Source organism: Stomoxys calcitrans, chromosome 1 (assembly GCF_963082655.1).
Source record: "Stomoxys calcitrans chromosome 1, idStoCalc2.1, whole genome shotgun sequence".
Classification (NCBI taxonomy): domain Eukaryota; kingdom Metazoa; phylum Arthropoda; class Insecta; order Diptera; family Muscidae; genus Stomoxys; species Stomoxys calcitrans.
The window spans coordinates 267,626,550-267,645,514 of NC_081552.1; the positions used below are offsets into that span (position 1 = coordinate 267,626,550).

Consider the following 18,965-nt stretch of genomic DNA (forward strand, 5'->3'; position numbering starts at 1 on the left):
GCGATACATATATATGGGAGCTATATCTAAATCTGAACCGATTTTGATGAAATTTTGCGAATATATTGAAATCAGTAACGAAACAATCCATGCCAAATTTTGTGCAGATTGGTTGAAAATTTTAGCTACTACAGCCATTTAAATGCAAATCGGGCGTTACATATATATGGAGCTATGTCGAAATCTAAACCGATTTTGATGAAAATTTGCAGATATGTTAAAATCAGTAACAAAACAATCCATGCCAAATTTTGTGCAGATTGGTCGAAAATTTTAGCTACTACGACCATTTAAGTGCAAATCGGGCGATACATATATATGGGAGCTATTGTATATTTAAATTTGAACCGATTTTTATCAAAATTAATAGCGTTTGTCCTTGGGCCAAAAAAGTGATATGTGCAAAATTTCGTAATGATTGGACAACAAATACGACCTGCACTTTAATAACAATAATACATGGACTCACAGACGGATATGGCTAAATCGCATCAGAAAGTGATTCTGAGTCGATCGGTATACTTATCAGTGGGTCTAGCTCTGCTCCTTCTTACCGTTGCAAACAAATGCACAAATCTACATTAGCCTGTACCACAGTGGTGGGTATAATCACTAAACGGTGGCGCCATCATTTCAATAAACTACAAACACAAAACTGTACTTTTAGAATCCCGCTGCCAATGATTATAAACAATAGTTTTACTTATTTTATGCCAATTTAAATCGTTTAAATTTAGTGACATCTGCCCACAATGTAGGCGGCTAAGTTATGCCGCATGCAAGTTGGTTACCAAAACGCAAATGCACTTGCAATTACTGCCACGGGACTTTGCTCATTGAAACGTCAAAATTTATTGTACTGTCAAAAATCTTACTAGCCCCTGGGCTATTCAAAAATTATACACCACACTTTACGTCATATTTTTACTATCTCTACAACTTTGATACCATTCGACACACAGCCAAAATCGCAAATGGGGTGGCTAGCTGTGAATGTAAACACAGAACTGACATCTTTATATCAGCTGTTTTCAGCTGTTCGCGTGAGACCACCTTTATAAATCCACCTAGTGTTTTGTTATTGCCCTTAACGGTTTGTAACCTGATTACCTTCAGATTACCCATTTATTACAGTAAACAATAAACACACCACCTCATCGTTTTTGTTTCTTCTCAGTTTTTTTGTTTGTTTCTTTTATTTTTCATTCTTTGTTACTTATCTCTAGAATATTACTTAGTTTTGCTGTTGTTGTTTGTTTCAATGTTTTCTTTTTGTTCATTTCGATATAATTACTTGTGTTATTCAATTTTATAGGAATTTTTTGTTTTTGGTGAAATACAATTTCCCATAAATTTTTGTTGCTTGAAACTTTAAATTAATGTCAGACAGATTGTATTTACAAAGATTTATAGTGTTTTCACATATTTTTTTTTTAATAGTATAGCAGAAACAAAATATAACATAATCATACATAAACTAATAGCTAACCATAAAATTAAGACTTTTGCTAAAAAGATGTGAAAATAACAATAAGTTCATATAAAAAACAACAAAAAAAAAACGATAAAGCATGCTTAGCTCTCTTTGACATCCAAATGAGTTTAAATGGTGGATGTCAAAAACAATCAAATCCCAAATCCATATCATTTTTAAGGCATACCCATATATAAACATATATTTAAATATTTAATATTTTTTATTAAAACTTCTTTCTTTTTTTCAATAAACTAATGCTACAAATTGTTTGAGTGAACGGAAGTATTTATCAGGGATTTCTTGATTTTCGGGGGCCGTTCTTTATTTTTTGTGTATTGGAAGAATGGGCTTTGGGCTTGATTGAATAATTAAAACGGCTCTGAATTTTTTTCCAGCATAGTTTTCTTAAAGCTTTTAACTGTAAATAAAATAGTGGATGGTTTTATTCAATGCATTTTATGACATATCCTAGTAAAGATGTCATAAAAAATGTTGTAAAATGACAAATATATTCAAAGATAAAATCACGAAATGAGAATATATCGTTGGACATTTTTGTGAGTTTCATTCAATATAAGTGGTTTTGAACGTTTAGCTATCAACTAAGCATGACATTATTGGCAGGTAGTCTACCGTACACTGCTGAGTACAATTGTTACTCGCGAAGTGCACTATCTGTCAATGAATTTTGGTTGTGTGTGTGTGTATATCATAGTTAAGAACCACGAAACACACACAGCCAACGAAAAATGATGCGAACTAGTAACATACACAAATCGGAGTTGCACTAATCACTGATTTTGACAGACAGTGCACTCAATATTTTGTTGTTGGGCAACTGCCACTCACTACCTGTAATGAATATATCTTGCAAGTAAGTAAAGACAGATGTAGCCATAACAAATTTACCCGTTGGCAACGCAACTAAAGGCGGGGCGACAATCCATATTCTACCCACATATGTATATAAAAATGTTTATGGGTTTTCGTTTGGTATGGTTTCAAGTATAATTTGTTGTAATTCAAAAGATTTGCTTAAATTAATTTTAACTTAGGTATATAGGATAGGAGGATTTAATGCATTACATACTTCTATTTTTGCGTTTATAAAATTTTTCATTTCAACATTATTTCAATGTTTGTTCCTCTTGAATATTTCTTTTTAGATGAAGGTAAGACCTTCTACGTTGTTTTTACTTTTCTATTTTGAAAATATGTTTGTTGTTGTTTTTTTTTTTTAAGATTTTAAAGAGCTGAAGCATTCTTTTTGTATTACTAAGGACATTTTTGTTTTCCCTTTAGGTTTTTGGATTTTTACAACTCTAGAATGGGCCCTGCCATAGGCATACGCTTCGGCAGGCGGTTGATATATTTCAAGTACTGGCATAGATTATATGAAATTAACATTTCTTTATTTTCACTTTATTGTTTAATAATTCAACTTTGTTTCGAGAATGGACTTGCTGTGTATGTTTGCTATGTTCCAAGTAAATAGTTATCGCAATGACATTGGAGAAATGTATTATTTATCATTATTTTTGTTTTGTTTTTGAATATGTGTTTGTATGCATGTTTTTTTTTGTTTTGTTTTTGTTGTAGTCCTATTAATTAATTCGTGTGTAGTGGATAAAAAACATTTTCTCTTGAATAACATTAACTTTTCCTTTTTCAACAAATACGTAGAGTACATTCATCAACATGTTTGTAGTTTTCAGATTTCTTTAGAATTTTCACCATTTTCTTAATATTCTATGCATGTGTGTGTGTGTGAGAGTGTGTATATGTATTTTATAGCATTTGTTTTTTTTTCTGTGTTTAACAATTTAATAGGATTGTATGTATAAATTTATTTACTTGTTGTTTAAAATATGTTTTTGTATTTGTTTAGTGTTTATCACTAAATGTATGCATGTATGTGTGTTTGTCTCATCGACACTTTTCTGTTGCTTATATATATATATATTTGATATATAAACGGTCGCTTATGCACTTGTCTCTGGCTTTATTTGGTTCATCGGTGCTTTAGTGTTTCGAAAGTAGTCTAAAGTTTAAGATCCTTTCAAAACTGGAAATACATTAAGTGAAAAAAGCAGTTAGACGACATGCAATAAGATGACATATTATGTATTTTTTTTTTCAAAATTGTTTTTATTTGTAGTTTGTGAATTCCCACTTTTTAAAAATTACCAAAAATATTTTTCCCGAAGTTCAATGTCTCTGGTGTTAAAAAATTGTATGAAAATATTGACAAAACAAGCAAATTGAACATTTGACGCAATAAAAATTAAGCCCTATCAGGGACGTAGCCAGGATTTTTTTTTTGGGGGGGGGAAATGAAACAATAAAATGAAACCCCTATCAGAGACGTAGCCAGGATTTAATTTGGGGGGCACATTTTTTCAAAATCGAAAATTGCCAAAATTCTTCTGTTATTGTGAAATTGGTAAAGATGCCTCAAATTTTTTTTGAAGATTGTGGTCGCTATTTGGAGAAGGAACTGACCCATCGGCAGTATCATTTGGTCATTAAGTTAGAGCTGAATTTTACACTGATTGCCAACACATTATTAATAGGCCGAAATACATTAAGTTTAAAAAGTAGTTAGACGACATGCAATAAAATGGCATATAATGTATTTTTTTTTAAATTGTTTTTATTCGTAGTTTGTGAATTCCCACTTTAAAAAAAAAGTAAAAATTTCTAAAATATTTTTCCCGAATTTCATGTGAGTGTCTCTGGTATTAAAAAATTGTATGAAAATATGGACAAAACAAGCAAATTGAACATTTGACACAATAAAATGAAACCCCTAGCAGGGCGTAGCCAGGATTTTATTTTTTTTTTGGGGGGGACAAAATAAAACAATAAAATGAAACCCCTATCAGGGACGTAGCCAGGATTTCATTTTTGGGGGAACATTTTTTCAAAATCGATAATTGCCAAAATTCTTCTGTTACTGTTAAATTGGTAAAGATGCCTCAAATTTTTTTTTTTGAAGATTGTGGTCGCTATACGAAATAGCTTATTTAGTTTTAGGAGACGGGTAAAAAAAAATGGGAAAAATAAATAAAAACAAACAAAAAGGCATTAAGGTCGGTCGGGAGGAACTTTGGACACCCACCACCTTGGGTATATATGAAAACCCCATTTCGTCAAAATCCGGTGAAAAATTCATACCTTATCCTTCATGGCAGCTATATCGCAATATTTTCCGATTTGAACCAAAAACTAATAAGTACAAGTCATGGTTCAATTGTGTATAACAAAATATTGATCTTTTTAATAGCTATATCTAAAAATAAACAAACCTGAAGCATATACGACACGGGTGTCGAAAGTCACTGTGTCAAATTTCAGTGAAATTGGATTATAAATGCGCCTTTTATGGGGACAAGTCTTTAAATCATCTCGCACCATATGGCAGCTATATCCAAATCTGGACCGATATGGGCCAAGTTGCTGAAAAACGTCGAAGAACCCAACACAACTCACTGTCCCAAATTTCAGCAATATAGGATAATAAATGTGGCTTTTATGGGTCTAAGACCCTAAATCGGCGGATCGGTCTATATGGCAGCTATATCCAAATCTGGGCCAAATTGACGAAGGACCTAACACAACTCACTGTCCCAAATTTCAGCTAAATCGGATAATAAATGTGCCTTTTATGGGCCTAAGACCCTAAATCGGAGCATCGGTATATCAAGATATAGTCCGATATAGCCCATCTTCGAACTTAACCTGCTTATGGACAAAAAAAAAAGAATCTGTGCAAAATTTCACCTCAATATCTCTATTTGTAAATACTATAGCGTGATTTCAACAGACAGACGGACGGACATGGCTAGATTGTCTTAGATTTTTAATGTGATCAAGAATATTTATAATTTATAGGGTCGGAAATGGATATTTCGATGTGTTGCAAACGGAATGTCAAAATGAATATACCCCATCCTTCGGTGGTGGGTATAAAAAAAAATATCTATGTAAAAACGAGTTAACAAATTTAACTCGATTAACCGGGAAAATCGATTTTCCGGAACGCTTTCGATCCCGACCATCTCGGATAATCGATGCCACACTGTATTTAATTCTGCTCGGTACAAATATGCCATCAAAGGGTAATCGAAGAGTTTAGAGTGCTGTTTCCAGTGATGTATTTTGCGTGATTACCCAATTATACTCCCTAAAGCTACAACATTTATTCATTTACAGGTAGTGGCAGTTTCCTAACAACAACAATATTGTTGTTGTCAATATCAGTGATTGGTGCAACTCTGATTTTGTGTTTATTTCTAGTTCGCGCCATTTTCGTTGTTTGTTTGTGTGTGTTATGGTTCTTAACTACAATACACACACACACAACCAAAACTCGTTGACAGATAGTGTACTTCGCGAGAAAAAAATGTACTCAGCTGTTTACGGTACACTACCAGGTAATCATGTCATGATGCGAACCAATTCAGTTTTCCAAAAATTTAACCAAATAAAAAGGAATATAACATTTGGTGTTATTATAAATTTAAAGGCCAACATTTCAAACAAACAAATTGTTTGGCACTATATTGTAAAATTTTGTTTATAACCGTGCAATCTGGAAATGTACAATTTTGTTTATTTTAATCAAATTAAAATTAATTAAATAAGGCCTGAGGATAAACATAGCAAAGACCAAATTGATGACCATGTCATTGAAGACGTTGACAACTTTTCCTATCTTGGCAGCAAAATAACAAATATATATGAGAGCTATATCTTCATCTGAACCGATTTTCATGAAATTCACCAGTAATGTCGAGAGTTAAGAGAAAATCCTTCTTGCTATATCCAAATCGAACGAAGCTATATCCAAATCTGAAACGATTTTTTCCAATTTCAATAGGCATCGTCTCTAGGCCGAAAGACACGCCCATACCAAATTTCGAGCAAATCGGATAACAAATTACCATTTTATTGCATTATTACTGCAAATCGAACATATATATGGGAGCTATATACAAATCTGAACCGATTTTTATTATATTCACTTGTAATGTCAGGAGTCATAAGAAAATCGTTCCTGCCAAATTTTGAGAGAATCGGTTAACAAATGATCATTTTATTGCAGTATTACTGCAAATCGGACGAACCTATATATGGGAGCTATATCCAAATCTGAACTGATTTTTTCAAATTTCAATAGGCTTCATCTCTTGGCCGAAAAATTTTAAGACGATCGGATCAAAACTGCGACCTGTACTTTGTACACAATTTAACATGGACAGCTAAATCGAATCAGAGAGTGATTCTGAGTCGATCGGTAAACTTATCAATGGGTCCATCTCTCTTCCATTTGGGCGTGACAAACAAATGCACTAAGTTATAATACCCTGTACCACAGTAGTGGTGTAGGGTATTAATTATTAGAAAGCCACATGGCTGTCACCCGATCAAAACACGAGGAACCAAATTGATCACGCGGAGCGAATATAGATTCGGATCATTACCTTGTCGCAGTAAAGGTTCGCACCTGTTTGAACATGGCGAAGAAAGTACGATCTGACAGTGCAGGGAAGTTCGACATTGAAAAGCTGCAAACACAACAGATGGCAGCGGCATACTTCACTCGACTGACCCAAATGCTTGATGAAAGCACTCCTTCTTCCGACGATATATTGGCGCAGTGGCAAACTACTCCATGGAAAACACCGCTAAATCCGTCCCTCGAAAGCCTCCTCCAAGAAACCCCTGGTACGACCAAGAGTGTCGAGATGCTACTAAAGCCAAGAATGCGGCATATAGAGTAACCCTGCAATCTGTAGCAACGCGCCAGATGAAGGAGAGGTATCGGCAGAAAAGGAGAGAGGAGAAACGTATATTCCGCAGAAAGAAAAAGGGTATGGAAAGATGTGAGTGCGAGCGAATTGAGATGTACAGGAGTCAGAATGAAGTCCGGAAATTCTACCAAAGAATTAAACATCAAACCGATGGCCTTGGTGCAGACACATCCTCCTGCAGAGACAAAAAAGGAAATCTTGTAACTGACACAGATAGCATACTGAGGATATGGAAAGAAAATTTTATCCAACTGCTAGTGGCCGACGTTGGTGGCGAAGAGGATACCGCAGAATCAATCCCTGATGATGGTATAGAATTTTTAACTCCTAGTCAGAATGAGGTCCAAGTAGCAGTGACACGACTAAAGAACAACAAGGCAGCAGGAGCCGACGGGATACCCGCTGAACTATTTAAGACTGGAGGCGAAAGGCATACGCCTTATCAGAGTGTCGCAATCTGTTTTGAAGAACGCATACCCGATGATTGGAACCTCCCGTACACAAGAAAGAAGACAAAACGGAATGTGCCAACTACAGAGGAATAAGTGTCCTCCCCATTGCATACAAGATACTTTCGAGCATACTGTGAGAAAGATTAAAACCTAAAGTCAATGAGATAATTGGGCCCTATTAATGCGACTTTAGACCTGGCAAATCCATTCTGGGCCACATATTCACACTGCGCCAAATTCTGGAAAAGACCCGAGAAGGCCAAATCAACACCTACCATCTCTTTGCTGACTACAAAGCCGCTTTCGATACCCCCTATACGTTCAAAGGTATTTCAAGTCATGTCTCAGTTTGGTATTCCTGCAATGATGACACTTGCTGATACGTGTTCCTCAGTAAGAATAGAAAAGAATCTCTCCGAACCATTCAATACCAAACGAGGTTTCAGACAAGGAGACAGCCTATCGTGTGATCTCTTTAATATCCTGCTGGAGAAGATTATACGAGATGCAAATGTGAATAGATATGGCACACTAATCACAAGGGAACACATGCTATCGACATACATGCTATCAACATCATAGGTCGGTCAATCCCATGGCAGCCGGTTGTGCGTACCGGATTGACCCGATGGCAAGGGCTGCCGCCTCAGTGTATAACACACTGCTACAACAACAACAACATCATAGGTCGGTCGGTCAAGTAGTAACTGCAGCCTTTGAAAGATTCGAAAGAGAGTCAGTGAAAATGGGTCTGGCTGTAAATGGAGATAAGACGAAATGGATGGTTTCAACTCCCAAAAAGCCTTGCACAACCGAGCAGATAAAGAAAATGGAGAAAGTTGGGAACCACAACTTCGGGACAGTCGGTAACTTTGTTTACCTCGGCACCGCACGATTGACACCAGTTTTGAGATAAAGTGAAGAATAATACTGGCAAACAGATGCTATTTTGGACTAAGTAAGCAGTTTAGAAACAAGGCTACCTCTCGACAGACGAAGATTACACTATACACACTACCCGTGCTGTTATATGGTTCTGAAGCATGGATACTTGTGAAAGCAGACGAGGCAGTTCTTGCAGTATTTGAGAGAAAGATTATTGGTCAAATATATGGACCAGTTTGCGATAATCGACAATATAGGCGACGTATGAACCACGAGCTGTATGACGACGATAGCATAGTTACACGCATCAAAATACAACGGCTGCGTTGGCTAGGTCATGTTGTCAAAATGGATGTACCACAGTAGTGGTGTAAGGTATAAAAATTAGAAACTCGATCGCTTACAAATGCGGTAATTAGGCCCCTAAACTCATTTGTGTAAAGATGTTAAAATGAGGCCTGTGGACGTGTGCTAACGAGTCGAATTTTTCTCCGTTTTTAAGACCTACGCTGAAGCTTGGCAAGCTGTGAACTATTCTTCTGTATTGGCACTGTCAGCGGAGCCCATTGAACAACTCTTCTGTGTTGATATCCTCAGCTGGGTGATTGCCAGCACGGCTTGGGTTCTACTAAATGTCAAAATAAGCACCCGAAGAACATCCTTTCCCTTTTCGGTGTAGTTTTAATTGAATGCCCAGAGTAATACTCGTTCTCCCATAATTATACAAAATACAATAAATTACGCAAGTTGTTAATTTGTAGTTAAAAATATTTGTTTCATTAACATTCATAATGTTCCAAAGAAAACAAATTAATTTTATTTTTCTTTTGTTTTGTTTTGTTTTTTTTTTTTCACTCCAATACTAATAAATATTCATAAAAAAATGTATCAATTCAAATAAAAAAAAAAAAACAATTTTACTAAATTACTAGACGCGTACTTTTCTGCATAGTGTATGTGTGTGTGTGTGTATAAATAAAAAAAAAATAATAGATATAACGTCTTTCCAAAAAAGAAATTAATGAATATAAAAAACTGCGGTCTGATTCGCTTTCGCTTTGGATGGACACGCGTCCTTTTTTCGATTCGAAACAAGAAACAAACTATGGTCTGCTTTTTTTTTTTGTTAAAAAGATGCTCTGCGGAAGTGTGTGATCATAAATCTTGTGTGTGTGTGTGTGTTTTTAGATAATAAGAAAAAAAAGATAACGAAATTAAAATATAAATGTTGTTGGTTGGTTTATAGGATGTAGGCGTACAAAAATGTAAAGGTAACAGCTAAAACACAGGAAGTCAGAGTCATTATTAACAATTTCATCATCAATAGTCATCATCATCGTCATCATTGGACTCATTTGATTCCCCAAATAGAAGGCTCATATTACTTTGATGATGCATCTGCAAGAAATGTTGAGGCAACGTAGAATGGAGAGAGAACACCAGAAAAACTATGAGAAACTAGTTTTGTTGTTTTTGCTATTGTAAATGTTACCACAACGATAACTGATATGAATTAGAGAGAGAGAGAGAGAAATAGAAGGAGGATAACTAATTAGGAAAAGAGAAGAGTTATGTACAATTGCCTATTGTGTATTGTGGTGCTAAATAGGAAGGAGAGTACGCAATACTGACACATTTAGTAACAAGTTTATGTTGCTGTTGTTTTTTTGTTTTTCTTTTGTTTGTTTCATTTTAGACCAAAACCAGAAACCCGAGACCGAGACGGAGACCGAGACCATAACCACCAATTTAGAACATAGTTTTGAATGTGTAATTATATCGTTATTGTTAGAGTATGGGTACTATATACACCTTTATTATGTAAAGAAGGAATAAAAAAAAAACAATAGTTAATGCTAAAGGATAATGAGAGGGGTGATGAGTTTTCTGCTCATTTCATGATTATTTAGAATATGCTTGCATTTCAAGTTCGTTTCTTAACAGTTATGATGAATGATTATGAGTTATGAGTACATGAGTGTGTTGGCATGTGTGTGTGTGTAAGTCGTGGGTGTTTGTTTGAAACGTTAAAAAAATTTTATGGGTAAATGTATGTATTGGTATTTAAGGATTCTAACTTAAGAGATATTTTTTAAACAAAAAAAAAAAGAAAAAGAATAATTAAATAAACTAAATTGCTTATATTTGTTGGGAGTAAGGTCTGCGTAAGTTTGTTTTTATGATGGTATATGGTAATATGTGCATATGAATATGAATTGCGGTATAAATAATGATTTCACATGAGTCTGTGTGTGTGTGTGTGAGAGTGCTTTTGGAGTAAGAAGCTTAAGCCGCAAAAGAACGCCGTTCCACACTGCCACACTGGGTTCTTTGCATTTGCTAGACGCCGGGCTTTACGATCAATAGCTTGCCAACAAAACACCATGTTGCCCAGTGTGTGTGTGTGTGTTTGTGTGTGCGGGTGTCTATTAAGTCTTGAACAACGACAACAACAATCAAAATAATCAGATTTTACTGTACCTTGCTGGAGTATTGACTCTTCTGTGTTGTTGTTCCACCAGCTGTGCTATGCGAACCACCGGCAATGGAGCCATTTGTTGCAGCCCCCAATGCCGTGCTCATGCTTAAGCTACTGCTGCCGCCACCATTCGACTTTGAGGACGAGTCATGCTGCCGTTTCTTATCTTTGTCACGTTCACGGTCCTTTTCGCGATCTTTCTTCTTGCTGCTGGAGTGCGTTGTCGCCGAACTGGAGTGCGTCGATGCGTACGGAGCATATGAGGACGAAGATTGGCTATTGCCATGGCTATACAATGGTTGAGTGGTCAAATTGCCCAGGGCATCGGATGCCGACCCGCTGCTATAGCTTTCCAGCTTATCTTTCGATATTTTTATTTTCAAAACAGGAGGTGCATGTGTCGCTGCTGTGTCTATTGATGAATGGCTTGGGGCCGACTGTGAACTAAGATCGCCCATAATACGATCTTTAGGTATCTTTATTTTAAAACCTATGGGCTCGCCAGCCGACTCAAGTTTTTCCTTTGAAATCTTGATTTTGACGTGTTCTGCATTTTCAGACTCACGCTCACGCTCTCGCTCCTTATCCTTATGGCGATCTTTATCCTTTTTGTGTTTCTTTCGTTCTTCTCGATCTTTGGACTTGTCTTTATCCTTCTCTTTATGCTTGTGTTTGTCTTTCTTCTTCTTCTTCTCGGACTTACTTCCACCTGCAGATGTGCTCTGCTCTTCTGTTTCCATTGCACTCACTTCGGAGTTACCAGAGAGAGCATTTGCTGCAGTTACTGAAATGGCGGAGGCATTGTTTGCAGGATTTTGAGTTGAGGTAGTGGCAGATGGTTCAAATAGTTCGGCCGGCGGTTGCAAGCTTGGTGTTATAATAGAGTTTTCAGTTTTAAGCAAAGCACTCGGTGGACAAAGACTTTCCTTTAGAAGGTTTCGAACCAAATCCGGGTTGGTTTCGAAGCCATTGACCACTTGATTGTGTTTACCTGTGTCGCCTACACTGTCTAATTTTCGAATTTTACTATCACGCAAAAGAATATCATCATCTGGCTTTATAATCAGCTGATCGTTGGGCCTCTTCATACCGCCACCGCTTCCAACACTACCTACAACATTACTTGAACCAGCAAGTTCATTGAGGCCAGTCATTTGGCCATCAAGTTTATTTGACAGCGAAGTCTTAAGCATTGGCTGATTGGCAACCGACGAAGACGATGTCGAAGAATTGCGTCCAGAGCTAAGGGAAGAATCTTGTTGCGAACTGGAGCGACTTTTGTCTTTCTTGGAAGGTGTATCCCTTTCGGTCTTGATTTTGGGTGGACTCTCTTTGATGGCTGCTAGTTTAAAGCCTGTATAGGTTTCAGCAGTGTTAAGGTTGTGCGGCATGCCGCCGTTGTTATTGTAGTTTAGATTTGTTGGCATTTGATGCTGCTTAGACTGCGGTGGCTGCTGTTGTTGTTGTTGTTGCTGTTGCGGCTCATGATGCCCCATGATTTTTTCATTCCAATCAGGGCTGAACAACGAACTAACCGTTTTAGTAACTGCATTTTGATTATGGGCTGTGAAATGTGACATAGAATGATCATCGGAATGCTGTGTAGGTTCAATTTTACAATAGTTGTTGCCCAACAAGGATGCTGCATGTGATTGCTGTTGCTGTTGTTGTTGCTGCTGCTGCTGCTGCAAGTCGTGCTGGGCTGCTGTCAAACCAGGATAGCCAGCTTCTGGTGGCATCATTTGTTTGTGGTTGTGTGTTGAAGTTTGTGTGGGTTGTTGCATATGGACGGAAATTTGTTGTTGCTTAGATTGTTCATGCTTAAGACTGCTACTATTACTAACGTTATTGTTGTTGCTACTACTGCTACTATGACGTGATCCCTGCTGTGGCTGATGGAAATTGAGTAAATTATTTGGCGGACCGTTTGTAGGTGGCTGTGGCTGCTGATTGTAGCCCCTAGATGGGTGCAACATATTGCGTGACATGTCATGCAACGCATCCATCTTGTTTGTGGCTTGATTGGGTCCACCACTCGGAGGCATTTGTTGATTATTGCCACCATATTGTGCTGAAGATGACGAAGACGAGGAAGAAAATGGTTTATTGCCAACGCTACTACTCTGTTTAGTTTGCTGTTGCTGTTCGGACGCGAGGCGCCCAGAATGCTCCTTTGCTAAAGAGCGACCAGAATCTTGCTGCTTCTGAGCCATTTTGTGAGACATTCCGTGTGGAGGCAAACTATGCGAACCAGGTGGTACTTGAATATTGCGATCCCTCGACTTATGATAGTTCACCTCCATAGAGTGGCCTTGCGAAGAAGGCCGAGATAATTGCTGTCCAGCCATATTGTTGCTCAATGATGCTCTGGATGAACTTGAACTTGAGGATTTCGACGAAGGTGCCATCATCGACTGGCTGTGGTTGGATGATGACGCGTGTTCTCTTTGTCGATTTACAAGATTCGTACCATAGGGAGGCTGCTGTTGTTGTTGTTTGTGGTTCGCTCCAAGCTTGTGGTCTTTAAGAGCAACAAAAGCGTCATTAAAATCTGTTTAGGAATAAAAAATAAAGGATTGCAATTATTACCAGGGACATCGCCTGAAGAATATCCGATTTTGGGGGGATGGTGTGAAGACGATGACGAGGACGATGATGAACTATGATGAGAACGGTGCTGATTTGACGATGAGTGCATATCAGATTTACGCATTTGCTGTGGCGGCTGATGCGTTGGTGGAGGTAGCATTGGCTGTATGCTTTGCTGCTGTTGGTCGTTTGCAGATGACCCCTGACCCCCGTACTGGGAAGAGGAAGACTGCGAACTACTACCACCGCCGCCACTAACTGGAGCAGAATCGGCTGGCTGGTACATTTTCATCATATCAGCCATTTTCCAGTCTTGGTCTGCCTTCTTTTCCTTGACTTGACCTTGACGATTGCTGGCACCTTGCGCCAAAGCTTTAATAGAATTAAGCTTAGCCTTGAGCCGAGCAGGACTCTTCTCGTAGATGGCTATAAATTCATCTGTAAGCTTTTTCAACAAATCCATCGTCACTGTCTCATCAACATAATGGAACCAATGTTTGCCCTCAGTCGACTGGGGAATCTGTCACAGAAAGAAAGAGGGATGGGACAAAAACCAGTTACTTGCACAGGTCCCCATTCAAGACTTATTCATATTTACCTCCCAACGTGACCACTTGCAAGCTAAGTAAATGCAAAAGCAGGCGACAACTGTGGGTTTATATTGCAGGCACATAGAAGTCAAATGTAAACTGTTCGATGCCAAAAAATAGGAGGTTTGGGCCAAGTCCTTGCATGCTGAAAGAAACAAAATCCATGTTAAAAATAATTTTATTTTAAATTGCTCATTTATTAGTCAAGTCGCTAGACCATATATGACTATAATACCAACGAAATTAACAATTCATAAAAAATGATTTAAATACTACTCAAAAAACAGTTAATCTCATAAATTTTGCCAATACCTATTACCAATAATAATTCAATCCCATGGCAGCCGGTTGTACGTACCGGATTGACCCGATGGAGTTCTCCATCGGCAAGGGCTGCCCAATTTTCGGGGACAGCAATGGATACATTGGTCACTAAGACCAATGAGTGTACGAGTCTTTTCTCCTTCTTCGTTGAAACGTGGGAGAGGATTCTGGACCTTCAATAAAAAGTATGCTGGGAGAATCATATTTCCTACCTGTCAGCACGCTTATATCATGGGTCGGTGATCAATACTGCGCTTCTAAATGTAACGCGTTGTCGGCGGTACTGTGGATGTAGAGAACGGCATTACGGGTTGGATAATGGATATGCTGTTGCATAGGGAGATCACAGCCTGTATTGGGCCCATAAATGTTAGCAGAGGTACGCCACAGAGCGGCATTATTTCGGTGGGATTTGTGGAGATTTGTGGCGTGAGTGGTTGGTTGGACATTTTCTGTCCTATGGATGGCTCTTAAAGGTGTTGTTGGAGTTCAGACGATTAATTTGTAAATTGGAAATTTTGCCCTTGAACATTCCACTCAGGAACAGGGGCACATATCAATGAGTGCAGTCCGATTCAAGTTTAAGCTCAATAATAAGGGACCGTCTTTTATAGCCGAGTCCGAACGGCGTGCAGCAGAGCGACACCTTTTTAGAGAGAAGTTTTACATGGCATAGTACCTCACAAATTAAGAGGGGAAAACTACCGCTGAAAATTTTTTTCTAATGGTCTCGACAGGATTCGAACCCAGGGGTTCAGCGTCATAGGCGGACATGCTAACCTCAGCGCAACGGTGGACTCCGACGATTAATGTGTATATTAGTTAATCGGACTAGAACTTACGTGGTTACAACTTTCATAGCTTCGGAAGATACCAGCCTGCATTTCGGTACGCTCGACGCGCCTAAGGAGGTCTTGCAGGCTGGCAACAGAACAGTTGGTTACATGTGCTGGTACCTTTCTGGCGGAGTAGCAGAAGCAGAGAATAAAGTTTGAGGGATTTTAATATTTTTACAGATGGATGGTTAAACCGGATGTGAAATCCACTGCACAGAATAACCCATATCTCTCTGTTTATATTAGGGACAATTGCAGCAGCTGCCATTGTGATCATACTGTCAAGAACATCCACACGTCTGATATCTGTTTTTGTTGTAGCCACATATTTGTATATGGAGATAACGGAGAGCAAGCTTGTTCCAGTCCAAGGGACCGATCGCCGCTGGAACGTCATTGGTTGTTTAAAGGCGCCGATGGCTGTGTTGTCGTCGTAGCAGTGTGTTGTACACTGAGGCGTGTCAATCCGGTAAGTATAACCGGCTGCTATGGGATTGTATTGCAACGGGTATGAGAATCGCCGGCTTTATCATGGTAAGAATAAATTAATGGGAACTTTCTTCTTTCAGGCATCGAAGTAGCTAAAATTACTATAACAGATGTGCAAATTTTGCCCATGAACATTCCACTAAGGAACAGGGGCAAACTTCTCACATATCAATGAGTGCAGTCCGATGCCAGTTTAAGCTCAATAATAAGGGGCCTATTTTTTATAGCCTAGTCCGAACGGCGTACCGCAGTGCGACACCTCTTTGGAGAGAAGTTTTACATGGCATAGTACTTCACAAATGTTGCAAGCATTAGGAGGGGAAAACCACTGCTGAAAATTTTTTCTGATGGTCTCTCCAGGTTTCGAATCCAGGCGTTCAGCGTCATAGGCGGAAATGCTAAACTCTGCGCTACGGTGGCCTCCAGATATGCTGCGGTGGCTAACAGATATAACATCTTTATTCTGCCATCAAAGTGGTACGAAAAGGTTCAGGGTAAAGCCTGCCGTACCCAGAGGTGGAGTTCGGATCTAGGAGAAAAATGCGATTTTGTTATTGTTGTTGCCACATTTTCATGTGGAGGTGGCAATACTCGTCAAGCTGCTGTGTGAGCAAGATCGTTCCGGTCCAAAGGACCGATCGCCGCGGGATGACCATTGGCTAATTGAAGGCGCCAATAACTCGCCTTGTCATATCGAGCATCATAGGCACTCAGTATTTGTGCAAGGGCCAGTAACGCTTGGCCTTTCACTGAGACTCTCAGCTCGATAGCGCTGATTGTCCGCGACTGCCGTTGCAGCTAGCTACTTCCATTCCACTATCCGCAACCTCTGGACGCGCTCGGTAGCTCGCAGCTAAGCTTCTCGTGGAAGCAATGAACACCACACAAATCGAACCTCAATGTTCCAGCCTTTGTGGTGCTCACAGCTATCCCGTGCCGGCATGAGATTTAGTAATCACAATTGGCTACATGGTTGCATCGGTGTAACTCTTGACATGGTCAAAGTTGGAAATTGTAATCAAGCCATGTTAAGACTAACACATCACAGAGAAATACGAACTTAAAGCAAGCTCTCCTTTAGTTGCAAATTCTTATTTGTCCACTTCATAACTGTTATTGGCTGCACTTCGAAATGAAACTTATCACGCCGCATTGACAGAATTTTCTCAGCATTCATCTTTTTTACATAGTGAGAGATGTCATTCTCGATTGCCACTGGATTATGAGCTCCAAGTACATATGTAATTTGCGTATGTTTTTTGTAGGCTTTTATATAAGTTTATAAAAAATTTAGTTACCCTTAACAAGATGACATGTTTTCACAACATGTGTGTGGGGATGGTCAATGGCAACATCGAAACCCAAGGTTTGGAGTAAAACATTTTCGTTGAAAACCAAATCCTGAGCCTGCTCGATGTAATAGGAGTCCGTTGTTGAGGTATTCGGCTGGTTTAGGCACTTGTTGGCCGCTTTTATGACATGTTCCAACTTTCGTGGTTGCTCCTCAACTTTTGCAGCCAGGAACAGACTTGCGGCAGCTATGCCGTTACGGTGAAAGTGTGTGAATGAATGAAACGCATAGAATCGATGCATGTAAACAATGGCAGTGTTGATGCAAAGTTGTGAGCTGTCGATGAGACAAAGGAAGAAACGAGTGTAAATTGAAGTTAACAAAGGAGGGGACGACATAGAAGTGAGGAGTACTTACACTTGCAGCCTTTGGCCCATTTCCTGTATAAGATATGCCGTCATCTGACGATACGACAATTCTATGTCGGGAGTAATGCCATTTCGCCTACTGGGCGAATTGGACAATTCTTCGGACGTGAAATACCACATGGAATCTTTGTCTCGGTCGCCATGATTGCCTCGCACTGGTGACGGACTTGGAATTCCACTCATGATTTATCACAACCAAGCTGTCGACGGAGGGGTGTGGGCGTGAAGAGCGAAGAGTAGTGTTGAAGGAAAACTACAAACAAAACACGGGCCAAATCAAAATCAGCATTTAAACACTAAGCATCACTTTCCAATTTTATCTCAGTTTGTTTTTGTTGCTTTTTTGTAATAATTTTTGCTATGCATACATTTGAGAAGAGAAAAAAAAAGTACAGGTATGCTGGCGGTCGTCGTCTCTATTACGACAACGACGGCGTCAATGTTGCTCTGCTGACAATGAGTACGACGTTTGTTGTTGCTGTTTTCTGCTAGGGTCGCTGCTGCTGCTGCTACAACTGGGAACTGCTTTGATATGGCGTCGACGCTTCGCTGCTTTAATCAATACACTTTTATTATGTCCAAAGCCAGTCGAAATGAGGTTTTTGTTTTCTTTGTCAAGCCAGATGACAAATTCTTTCTAACCAATTTGACGGAGTTTTTCGACACAATTTCGTGTTTATTGGCGTTTTTGCGTAGAAGAAATTACCAATTTTTTTCCTTTTTCATGAAAAAGCCACGACCACGAGTAAAGTATTTCGAAACATACACACGCACACACGCTCACTTCAGTACGTCGTCTCTTTGCCGAGAAAAGTCAAATGAATATTTCTTTCTTCGTAGAAAATCACTTTTCAACTTTTCACTATCGCCACAGAAAACTCCTCGAAATTATGCAATCGGAGGTTCAAAAACTGGCGCAATTGTTTCCAAACGTTTTGTTGCACATTTATAATGGTTTTGTGTGCATTACATGCACAAATTCCAATATTTTTCCGAAATTTTAAAGAAATTAAATACCAGAGACCTAGGGATCTAAAAGTCGATTTTCGACTAGTCGATTGTTCCACCTTGAAAAAAGTTAAAACAAATCGATTAATCGATTATAAATTCGAGACATTGCTTTTTTCGATTTTGATTTCGTTTCAATAGGCCATTTACACCGAACATCATGGTTGTACTCATTGTGTGTACGTGTTGATTACAAAAGATACATCGATTTTGTCTTTTCTTTGATTTTATTGAATTTTCCATAAATTTTTCCCTTTTTATAACCTAATTTTAGACAGAATGTGTGTTTTCAATATCTGTG

At 38.6% G+C, this 18,965-nt stretch overlaps 1 protein-coding gene across 5 annotated transcripts; it reads right to left on the reverse strand.

Annotated features, from left to right (window-relative positions):
• Window positions 1–1,157: 1,157 nt before the first annotated feature.
• On the reverse strand, window positions 1,158–18,701 carry LOC106090139 (cyclin-T). Of its 5 annotated transcripts, XM_013256235.2 has the most exons (7): window positions 18,025–18,701; window positions 17,646–17,909; window positions 17,236–17,564; window positions 14,297–14,433; window positions 13,699–14,218; window positions 11,112–13,630; window positions 1,158–1,895 (listed from the first exon to the last, which is right to left on the reverse strand). In XM_013256235.2, the coding sequence occupies exons 2-7, from the start codon at window positions 17,837–17,839 to the stop codon at window positions 1,767–1,769; spliced, it is 3,828 nt and encodes a 1,275-aa protein (XP_013111689.2). In that variant the 5' UTR covers window positions 17,840–17,909; window positions 18,025–18,701; the 3' UTR covers window positions 1,158–1,766. The 5 variants fall into 5 exon arrangements, with proteins under 5 accessions (XP_013111689.2, XP_059217963.1, XP_059217981.1 ...); XM_059361980.1 differs by having other exon boundaries at window positions 17,646–18,701; XM_059361998.1 differs by having other exon boundaries at window positions 1,803–3,542; window positions 17,646–18,701.
• Window positions 18,702–18,965: the final 264 nt, after the last annotated feature.

What these genes read in the sequence shown, in the direction of transcription:
- LOC106090139 (XM_013256235.2), bottom strand. Translation starts at nt 17,839, where the DNA reads ATGAGTGGAATTCCAAGTCCGTCACCAGTGCGAGGCAATCATGGCGAC. An exon ending in ATGGGCCAAAGGCTGCAAGT is followed by an intron (nt 17,565 to 17,645) that starts GTAAGTACTCCT and finishes TCTCATCGACAG; the next exon opens with CTCACAACTTTGCATCAACA. An exon ending in GCAAGTGGTCACGTTGGGAG is followed by an intron (nt 14,219 to 14,296) that starts GTAAATATGAAT and finishes TTTCTGTGACAG; the next exon opens with ATTCCCCAGTCGACTGAGGG.